At 31.5% G+C, this 12350-nt stretch overlaps 1 protein-coding gene across 2 annotated transcripts in view; it reads right to left on the bottom strand.

Annotated features, from left to right (window-relative positions):
• Positions 1–12350, bottom strand: part of LOC149903930 (glycogen-binding subunit 76A-like) — a 44635-nt gene that overhangs the window by 30168 nt on the left and 2117 nt on the right. Inside the window, exon 1 of one of the 2 annotated variants that reach the window (XM_090107844.1) lies at positions 5718–5896. The exons of the other annotated variant lie outside the window; for it this stretch is intronic. Coding sequence (XP_089963970.1) covers positions 5718–5729 — 12 coding nt within the window. The 5' untranslated portion in view covers positions 5730–5896. Of the gene's footprint in view, positions 1–5717; positions 5897–12350 lie in introns of those variants that run through there. 2 annotated transcript variants of the gene reach the window in all.

Raw genomic sequence — 12350 nt, 5'->3', positions numbered from 1 at the left:
TAGAACTTAGTTAGAATATCCAAATACGGTGTGCCGTCAAATGAATCTGAGCTATCACGATGAATACTACGAAATTGCATACCCTTTACAGTTACACCAACACGCTATAAATTTGAAAATTGGAAAGACCAACAATAATAATTTTGACTTCTAGGTACAATTAAAAGATATACTTAGTACTCATATGATATCAAAGATTCTTTGTATATGCATAGGACCTTATATTTTGGAAAGGTAAAATAACAATAATGTGGAAATGTCATCTAGTTTAAGATTTGTATACTTAAGTCAGTGGACAATTGATTTGAAACACAATTCTAAATGCAAAATAGCAAACCTATTTATTTATCTGTGGCATGTTTATGGCTATATATTATTATTAGATATTAATTATTAAGTATATTTTGGACCTCTTCCCAAATTTGCGGAAAATATGCAGGTAAATCGTTACATACATATGTTAACCGAATAAAGAATGTTCTTAACAGCTGTAAATGCTGTAATGGAATAGGATAAATCTTTTGTCCTCATTAAAATTCCTGAAAAATATTTTTCTGATTACACGAAATAAATTTAGCATACTAACGTAACCGGACGTCACGAGAACCATACAAATGAATTTGGTCTTTGGCAGATTGCCATGTCTATTAAAATAGATTAGATTTAAATAGAGATTTAGATTCATTTTATGTATGAAATAAATGAAAAGATTTTTCTCCGCGCGACTGTCAGAATTGATTGATCGGTGTTTCTATAGTCGCTTTTATAATAATTAGTAATTTATTAAATAGAGTTTTTGTTTTACGCCTTTTCGTTTTCAAATGGTACAATCTATTAAATGTTTTAATAATTATGTTTACAAAAGTTACCAACTAATTAATTAAGGTTTTTAATTACTTATAAGGTCATCAGCAACGAAGTCAATAAAGTAATGATGACTGCAATGGCGATCCTTACTGAGTTTAAAAAATATTGAATATTTTTTTATTTATTTTGTTTTTATAAAAAAAATATTCAATTTTAAACACTGTTTTCGTTCTTAAATAATGTATGTCTCTATAATAGTCCTTGTAATTACTAATTTTATATGTACGTATTTAAAACTTATGTCATCTCAAAAAAGAGCTTGTTCTAACCTTACTTTCCTTTTACAAATATTTTCAGTTCCTTAAATAGCAAGTGCTTTGATCACAATATAATTGGCCTGGGTCAACGACCTGGTAACAGTTTTGTTTGTCGGAGGGCGGGCGGCGCGCGCGCAGCGTGACCTTCAGTGACAAGTGAAAAAATACGCGTTTGCATAAATATATTTATTTTCATTTAATTGAATTAAATGCAATCGTTCTTGTCCCGATTTAAACTGAAGCACAGATATTTATTTTATAAAATTATAAACTACATAGGATTTATGTACTGCTCTACAAAATTTATTTAATTAGTGCTCGAGTCTACAGCGCATTGTGTTTATTATTGAAAATCATACAATATACATATACATAGCTAGATTAGAAGAAAGAGAAAATCCTGATATAGAAATATTTATCTTCGAATAACTCACTACCGAAATGTCACAAATGTATTGTATATTTCGTACGAAGGCGTGTCCAAAAGAATTGCGTCTTTGGCACGTTATGTCACATATTATACACCCACTATTATAGGAATTTACAGGTAATATAGCTATGTATGTGTTTGGAGGGCTCGTTGTGTACTTGGGTGTGTGTATAGGTACGTGTGACGCGAGGCACCACTATAGCGTTACATGCGGCTAGCGTGACCACATTTTACACGTTTACGTCACAATACCGGGAATATTGTCTTTGACCGAATCCACACTTTTATAGTGGGTATAGACTAGACTATGTATAGACAAGGGATAAGGTCGGTCATTGACGAGACTGTCACACAGGGAACAATTGTTTCACAACATAAAATATATTATGAAACAGTTTTTTGTAGTTCTTATAACTAAACTTCTTTTTTAGAAGTTAGGCATTAAGTAATGCGTTATGGTATGTTAAGAAATGACACACTGAAGAATCATTAAGATGTAACTTATCAACCATGAATAATTTATAGTACATATAATATAGATTTTAGTTAAATGTATTTATAGGTGCAGTTAAAACACCCTTATTCTATTGGAAAAACACCGCGGTGTTTAATAGGTACGAACTACGAACTTGTTTACAAGTTTCAATTTAGCACGTCGCGAATCTTCTAAATTGTGGGTGGATCCGATGAACTAGCGTCATTGTCTACAATTTTAAAATTGTAAACGTTTATTGTGCATATTAAGATCCTCCGTATTTTTCAAGAAAATATGCCAATTTATAATGAAACTTTTCATTTTTATATTGTTTTCAACACTATTAATTTCGATAGTATAAAAGTAGAACCGTTTTGTGAAAAAATTCCTTTTCATTATACCTAAAAACATCTTTCATGTCAACGGTATCTGTAGTTAAAATATGCTTTTGTTTTGTACAAATTCTATTTTAAGTATAAGAAACATTTCACACGTGGTTCGATTTTAATCTAAAAACATATAAATAACAAATATAATTTATTGTATTTAACCTTTTAAAGAACATTAATTAATCCGAACTTATCAAGTTATCTCCGCTGACATAACTGTGCCGAAAATAAATCAGGTGATAATAAATAATTAATTAATAATTTTACATTATATAAATACTTCGGCGCCAGAGGTATAATTATTATATTAGTATCTCATATTTGAGGACACGTTTATTAGTGAGATAACCTTTCATGTTATTTTGCCGTGTAGGTATCACGTCTCGAGTAATAAATAGGTACCTAGTTGAAGTAAACACGAGAAATTGATATGTTATGTGTACTAGATATAATGATAATTTTATGTCATTACTATGTACTGTATATTATGTACTTAGAATTGGTAAAGAAACAACTGAATAAAAATCTAAGCATAATTTATAATAAGTTTCATTTACTTTTAAATCGATTCAAAAACAATTCATTTAATAGTTCGCCACAAAAGTTCTCAAGTGAGGCCAGAAAGTTCAAAAGCATTGAATTAACTCCAGAGATATGTTTTCCAAGATGTTAATTTTACTCGCAAATATGACTAATCAAATAATAATTGATTAAGTTTTTCTTAAATTTCAAGCAACCATAGGTGAATTATATTCCAAGCTTTAATTTAAAGTTTTATTAATAATTTACAAAAAAATTCAGCGTTGGAAATAAGGTTTGAAGATTTCCCAGGGCGTAGTCTGTTGCTACAAAATAATATTTCAGAAAGAAAGAAATTCTTATACATAAGGAAATTTATTTATTCTTGTTTTTTTTTCTTTTCATTAGTTGTAGGTATCAGTGATGAACTTTATCATTTTATAATATTATGTTCTCAATAGTTTTAATTAATAATTATAGGGAAAGAGATGATACAAAGATAGGTCAAATGGAATAAGATGATATAAATTAACTCTGTTAGTACCTATGTGATAAACACAGACTTGCATTTAGCTCTAAACACTGCATAGATATTGTTTATATTAGTCACGTGCTACTTATACTTATTAGATAATTATTTATAAGCTCGGCCTACGTAGAAGAAGCGTGTAATATTGATGAAACATTTTTGAATTCTAGCTTAAAACATGTGCCTAAATTAAATACTTGACGATTACATATTATTTAATACCAGCTTCCGCCCAACGACTTTGTACGTGCATCCCCGTTTTTCCCCGTTCCCGCAAGAATTTCGGGAAATCCCTTCTTAGCGGATGCCTACGTCCTAACATCTACTGGCTTGGGCTGTGCGTTGATAGATCACCTGTGTAGATCACTATATCAGTCACCTTTGAGTTTTATATATATTAAATAATATAGATTACAACAATATTTTCTAAAGTTTGTTTGCTTTGATAAATATAATAACAAAAGTAAAGGTGATATAATCGTCATTATATCCTTACGATAAGCGGTCTACAATTTAGTTCTGTCTGACTTAAGTACCACAATTGAGACCTGTTTACCGCAGCCATGTGATTTTCTTTACATCTTTAGTACCGAGAATTGATGCGCTACGTCGTTACAAGCAGTTACTGCACTGTAGAAAATATTATATTTTATCGTAGACTAGTGTTTCAGCACGTTTTAAGACTTAGTTGTCTTTTTTTAGATAGAAATACTTTTATATGTATTTTCAAGAGTTTACTATAATATGAATCCCATAACATAGAAAACCAAATCAAAAGAAACGTTAAATTAATTAAGTTCCTTTAATCGAAAGAATGAAAAGGATACATAATAATAATATTTAGTCATTCGATATTACGTAAATATATAATATCTGTAGACTAAAGGGAGGCTTCACCCCTTTTGTATAAAGTCCCTATTAGCCTATTTGCATATTTAACCGATTTAACAGATTTTAAGCCAATTAGAACATATTGAGAAATTATGAAACCGGTCATGACTGCTATACAGTATTATTATTTATTATAAATAAAACATGCATTATTATTGTGCAATACAATCGGAAAACTCGGTGTAAAGAATAAAAGGTTGAAATTGTTTAAAGTTAAACTGTTATAACAATAATATCATTATTGTCTTTTGGTTGGTAATAAATGTCTGTTTATTTTTCCAGTACACGTGACATTGATAACTTATATTTACAACATTCATTATTTAATAGAAGTGATAGTACACTTACGATATTATTTACAGAATGTAAATAATAACTACGTTAAAAACAACCGATTTCAAAAACGGAAAACATCTAAATAATACTCGTATGTAAGTAAGTAGTAATTTTACTAATATAAAATCTTTTTTATTTTTTACTTTTCCGTTTTTGAAGTCGGTTGTTTTTAACGTACCTAGTTATTTTTATTTAATACTTTTAGTGTATTTTTCAATACGAATCAAACGAGCCCAAACTCAATAAAGTTGAGTCAATATACATATTAGTGAGTTCCTATGGCCACCTTCCGATTCCATCATTAAATCAGCTCTATGTCATGATAATGTTTCATCGCTATCCAATTTATACCTATACGTATACAAAATTTCAGCTCAATCGGTTACCAGGAAGTGAATCAAAGTTACTTGCTACATTTCAATTAAGTCATCGAGATCAGACAAAAATGCTCATAAACTAAACTACTGGGCCTATCCGAATAAAATTTTTATGGGACCAATTCGACACCATTCCGCATCAAATAAAAAAGAATCAAAAAATATACCAGCCTAATTGATAACCTCCTCCTTTTTTTGAAGTCGGTAAAAAATATGGTACTGCATGAATTGATCCCTCAATAATAATAATAAATATCATCATATACACTTGACCTATTAAAAACATCCTACATGTAGAGTCAACGTTACTATGATACCTGATACTTTAAAATTTGGAGTAAACAATTGCCCGATAACAAATGTAAATTTTATAACATTTCTAATGGAATAATCCAGAATAATACGTCAACATTTTATTTAGGTTGTATACGTTTACAGTGAAGATCCCTATTGTCCATTTTTATAATGTAGCAAGTTAATGACTCAAATTAGTGAAAAAACAAGTTAATTAGATAACTAATTCCTTTTGGAGCTATTGTAATCTGTCGTAATGATACAAATAAGAATTATTTTATTCTACTATGTATTACAACTTACAAGAAATTTGTATAACTCAACGTAGGTATAAAAAAATCAAAATCTCTTACCCGCAAGTCCATATCATATCAAACACAATCAGAGCACGTTGTCACTGGATAAGTAAACGAAACCAATGTTTTATCAGATCGCTTGTAAGTAACACGGTAGTTGATTGCGCGGCAGGACGGTCCAGACTAGAATGGCTCCGACAAGGAACGCAGGGTTCGTTAGGGTCCACTGAGAAAGTACACAAGATGCGTTTGAGCTGTCCCCTTTGATACTGACTTTTGTACGCACATTTCTATATCACTACTATCGCTATTTACTCACAGAGGTACATTATTAACCCGTAATATAATTAATTAGTCTAGGTTAACTATAGCATGATCCTGGTTCACTCTCGCTTATAACTTTATGCAACGTTTGTTTACGCGGATAATTTGTAGCGTATGACAAATTGATTTCATTGTTGCAAGGCTATGAGAAATACAAAATTAGCAGTGTACGTATGTAAACTTATTGATCATTTTAAACTGAAAACTCTAAGTAGTTGATTTTTTAGGCAGTATAGCGCTTATTTGAAAGCATTGAATTTTCTGGCTCGAAATGCAGTGTAACTGGGCTTCAACTTTCCCATTAATACCTACCATAAATGAGAAATAAGAGATTAATGTTTAGATGTATGTACCTTTTGCTGAAACTTACAAAAACAGTGGTTGAATCATTCGATTAAATCTAATATTATATATATAAATACTTTTGACCGGGATGATGCGCGGCGAAGCCAAGATGAACAAAAAGTTATAAATAATTCAATCTTAGCCATCCGGGGTACCTTAACCTTAAAATAAAATGCAAATGTAACTACGTATAATGATAATGTCTACCAATCTAATGCCTACGTATAATGTGTAACATTTATAATTTAACAACACTGACCACCTCTTATTAATATTAAGCATCTAAAGATCCGCGCAACGTTTTAGAATGTTTTCCATTACCCACTATATTATATTATATTATATTATATTAAAAAACGTGCTAATCACTCATTTCATAATTAATAATTAGAATGCAGATCGCTAATAAAACAGTAGACAACAACTAGACGAACCAATTTAGTTAAAAGCGAAACAATTATCTCGCTATTCAGTGTACGGTCCGGCACGAATCACGATCCTGCACTTTCTCCTCTTATCACTCGGGGGTTAACGGTTTTCGCATGGAAATTTACTGGTACGATTCTGTGAGCGAATAAAACAATGTCACATTTATCTATAAATAGTGAGTACAGCGGGGAACGCGGCCGCGGTGGGCGGGCGGCTTGGTGCGAAAAATTGGCACACGAGATATAAAATATGCCGCTAAATGCAACTTGCACTGACATCACTGACACTGCTATTTTTATTTATTTTGTAAACACAGCCGTTTACGAAATTTAAATGTTGCATCGCGGAATTCAAAAAAAGTCTGACAATTTCTTCTGAGTGGCATAAAATTTTACGATGGTCATATTTACATTCATATCTTTAATATGTTGATATATACTTTATAATGTCAAAACAAACGCAAATTATGTAATTAACTGACAAATCTCCCTACTAATTGCATGTACCTATAGTTACACTAGAAAATTGTTTCTAATAAATCTAATTACAAAAAATTGAGAAGTGCATATCGTACCCAAGTCACAGCCCAAGTCCATATAGACAGTGGTTAAACCGCTCATAAACAACCCACGGCAACCACTACAACTATAGACTCTACAATAACCGGTCCATTTCACCAAACTACTGTGTACCAATTCCAGCATACTAAGCAGTAACCACACAGTTCAATAAATATTCTAAACGCCTACGATACCTCGACACGTGGTAAACTAAGAAAGAATCCTGTTCTGTGCTCAGTTTGTAAGCTTTAAATATGTGCTTAAAGCTCGTTAAGATAGTAAGTTCAAATTTAAAATACTGTATATTTTTTAGTTTCTGTAAAAGATGGAATATTAAAATAATTGTCCATGATATATTTAATATCCATATTGTCTGAAACAATGTTTCACAGTTGTAATACAAATGTTTATTTAATTATAAAGTTATTTTTCTAATTTCAATATTCTGTATTGATCTTTTCTACTTGTTCCCTTCTCGTAAGTATAACTATTATGAAGAAACTATAATAGCATATATTCACAGTTAGTTCCCAATACAACTTCTTATATGTAATTCTATTTTCATGTCATCGTCTCTAACTTCTACTTTATTTATTGTCATTGTCTTCGTAGAGTCATACAATACATAGTAGTACGGTATATGCATATGCAATCGCTTTGTCGACAGGTCACAAAATAAACACTTCATTGCAAAACAAATGTAGACTAAACAACATTATAACGTGCTTACACCCGTAGTAGCTATGTGCTTAGATATAATATGTATAATTCTTGTTGTTACTAAATTCGCAGTCTCCTTGAAAACAAATTGTTAAAAAATGATTCAGGACTCAGGAGGACCGGCTATTGACTTTCGTTGCATCTAGAATGTTTGCCCTTTGACACGTTAATATTTTTTCCTAATATTTAGTAGGTGCCTATTACAAAATGGTCCTTCGTGATTCGAAAATTAATAAAATAGAAATAATATTAATTGCGATTGTGAGCGAGCTAGAAAAACAGCTATTTTTTAACAAATAATTAACACCATAATTATTAACATCACGAGAAAAGTTTTGTCGCGTTTTTCATACGACAACAAATATGGCTTCAAGGTGTGAAGTAATCGATCCATCGATCAATATGTACTTTTCTCACAATAGCACGTACTATGTAATGACAAACTTCATCAATAATAATGTAAGCAAACATCCAGCGCGCTGCAGCGCTTTCAAGAATTCGCCAATAATAATTTACTTTGCGAGCGTATGTAAAATTTACTTTTAACATTTACTCTCGTCCGATTTAACTGTTGGCACAGCACCTCACAAACAACTTAAAACTTAATTGTTAAGCAAACAAAAAACAGCTTTTTTAGTTTAGGTAACCTACCTTTTTCAACGACTTCGTTTATGGTATAGATTCGATCCTCATTCCTCAGTAAAGACTTCGGGAACAAACACTTGAATGGTGAATTAAATGTTAAATAATTAAATAAGATCTCCTGCCTATTCCTGAAATATTTCTCTTTTGGATTATACGTACCACACACCACACACTTCAAAATTCAAATATACTTTCTCAGAAAACTTCCATTCAACAAACAAAAATTTGGACCTTATTTGATTAGAATATATTTTAGAAGTACTAGACGGGTAGAGAAATAAGCCAAAAAATCTAAGATAGTGTAAAATGCAAAATATTAAGACGTGATTAGAGTATTCTAGGCACATGTGCAATCAAAACCAATACGTGCGGTCAACCACACCTCCGCTCGTTACTTACACATGCATGCGAGTGTCTTATTTCTTACAGACCTACTAAATTGTTGATTCATACATGCCGTATTCATTTATTGGAAATCATTTATTAATGAAATAAAATTCAATTGAGAAAAACTTCTGCATGTACAAACTGCAAACAACTGGAGTCGCTCACAATAGGAGAGGATCTTATTTTCATCGATTAATTACAACGAATATTTTTTTATATGCTCATAGTCTTTGTATCCGAAGTTACGTGTCTTAAAAAGTGAAAGGTTTGCTGTCTATTTATCGGGATTAATTTTAATAAGGATATATGGATAATAGGTTGCGATCAGTAAGATTTTAAATGCATGCACGTCGTAGCAAATGCAAAGGTTCTTATTATTTTATCGTCTTTCATAACTCCAGGTTTGTACATTTGTGACATTGAAACAACTGAAATAAAGCCGTATGTCATGTTTATTTACCCCAAACATGTGACGACCTTAATTTGGGAACGCAGTACAACTAATTATATAAGTGCCATAATAATTGTTAGGTTATTGTTCCATCTTTAGCCATGACGACGACTTGGCTGGTCAGGACAAACATTCACTCAATTATCTAAAGTGTACACGCACTTTCGTTTGTTCAGTGTTATCAGACCTTAGACAACAATTACAAGGACTTTGCTACTATTTTCTAATGAAAGACGTTAATACTTTTGGCGTTAAAAATAATTTGGTTTACGACACTGCACTCTTTAGGCACTGCAGACAGCTTGTCATTAACTAACATCCGGTACTTCTAGATTAGTCTATGTGTATTTTGGCACTCTTCACCAATATCTCAATTTAATTCTAATGATAAATAGAGATGTAGAGCTCTTTAATTGCCCCTATAAATAAAATGTTACCCAACTGCTTCAACTTTTGGGCTAACGTACTTATAATGAATGAAATATTATAATTGTATGTTCGTATAGCCACTTAGTTATTAAGTTGAATGCATAATGGCATAAAACATATGCATATTATGGCCACACCTATGTATTTGTAAATAACATGTTTTTGGCTCATATAAATAGGCATAGTTGAAATGCATGACCAGATCAGGCGACATTTTTGGCATGCACCGTGTGTTATTCGTGCCAGGATGACACTTCCGAAGGCACGTAATATAAGATTTTAATTCTGTGGCACAAAATAAATAGGTTATATGAGGATAAACCTTTGTTCAGATTTAAAGGTCTTTGGCAGTCAAATTTTGTTTCCTTTGTAATATAAATTCAATTCGCAATAAAGCCTGAATTTTATTTACCTTAATGATTTTATTAACATTTTTTGTTTTTATTTAAGTATATAATATAATTTATTCGTATGGTATTTGTTAAAAGAAATTAATTTAATTAATAATATATAGACTCATATAATTTGGCTGACAACTACGAAAAACGTGCCCAAAATTGACGATCGCTTGACGCTTCAATAATTTAGACTTGCAGTAAACACACATAAGTTTGATGAATAAAAGATCCTTACCTCATTCTGTCTTCGTCTAGACAGGCGCGCGATATTGAACAGATTCGCTCATTTAAAAGACAAAGACCTCGAGATATAATACTAAAATACTAGTCGTATCTAAGCATTGACATAAAGTGCATAGTATGATATGCAATTATGTAGTTATTCATTGAGAAAGCAATCATTTACGCGATAAAATTAAAGTTTTACTGCAAATTTTTGAAGTGAAACTTCCTTAGGCGCGTTGAGAGTAAAATTTAATGGTTGCGTCATGACTCATGACAATACCATCACATCAAGGAGGAAGGCGACGATTTTGGTATCTCTTGCCAAAGAAGTTTCACTTCAGACACATTCGCTCGGCACACACGCTCCGTTTTTTGTATATGGGTAATAGGTATGGTTTTTATTTAGGATTATCACTTATAATTATATATTATAACGCACTTCTAAAGCTCGCAACCCCCTCACTACACTGCCAAACTAAGGTGGGTTAGTTGCGCAACTGCCAAAAGCTTTTCGAACTTCCATAGTTTAGGTTATATTGTTATCTATATTACCTATACCACAAATACCAATACATTGAAACGAGTAATAGTTTATGACGGCATAAATCTCACTTGAATCTGTTACCAACCGCTAATAAAACATTATTTATTGATGTAAGCCTGTATCTCAGCTGCGCGCGTCACGTGCGAATTGATAAACCTTTTAAATACGCAAATGTTATGTCAAACCATAAATCAGTATAACGAAATTTTAAATATCCATTTCTTTTTGCGCAATTTTGTTTTCAGGAGAAGATACATAATGAGGAGCCGGCCGCGGCGTATCATAAAATTGGATAGAGGATCATAAAATAATAGCATTCAGCACAATGCCGTCACTTGTAAATTCATCTTATAAGGATAAATCTAAAGGATATATTGGCAATTCGTAGAAAAAAGACTTTACTGAACTTGCATAAGTTAATAGACATGGTTTGTCTTGAAAGTTTCCTATCCTATTTTAGTTTCATTTGAACTTGGATATTACAAAATAAAATGTTATGCTTTGTTACTGATTCCAATTACTTGAACAACACATAAACAATTTCAAAGTGAAAATCGTTTTATAAACGATTCCAATTTATAGTGCCCATAAGCCCCATGGAGCTATAAATTGGTGAATGTCAGATCGAATTTAGTTTTATAGGATGCTGGAGAGATAAGCGTTAAATTAGAATAGCCTCCTGGTAGAATGCCATGGGCAATCTCGCGAGACTACAACTTCAATGTATGAAATATACTTGGCTAAAAGGAAAAAGTATACCTGTGTTTTTTTGTAATTACAAGTGTTATACAAATTCGTCAGTTGTTTAAAGTTATCAAAAAAATACTACGACAACACTAACAAAAAGTGTCAAAGTCCATCAAAATGTTATTTGAACAGAATTGACGAGGCTGCTCGCTCTGTATGGACTCAGCTATTAGGTACCTGAACCTGATGATTAAAGAAGATAACATGAACTTCTTTAATCATCAGGTTCAGGTAAGTTAAGCTATGTAGTAATAATAGTAAAATAGTCAGGGTATATACCTATCGAATAATTATTAACCCTAAACTACGATACTTGAACGAAAGAAAGTGTAATTGATAAAATTAAAGATTCATGGTTTGTACCTATTATTTACTTGCTATCTTCCATAATTTTTCCATGAAAGCTTTTTAACAGATACAACTCGCCTCAAGCAGTCAAGCTATAATGGTACGTCAGGTAATTCATACACTTATAATTTTTTATTA

This window comes from Colias eurytheme, chromosome 12 (assembly GCF_061535395.1).
Source record: "Colias eurytheme isolate Ceu_HAF_F1 chromosome 12, ilColEury1 Martin Lab GWU primary, whole genome shotgun sequence".
NCBI lineage: Eukaryota > Metazoa > Arthropoda > Insecta > Lepidoptera > Pieridae > Colias > Colias eurytheme.
The sequence above is the reverse complement of the archived record's forward strand: the minus strand, read 5'-3'. Positions and strand labels throughout refer to the sequence as shown.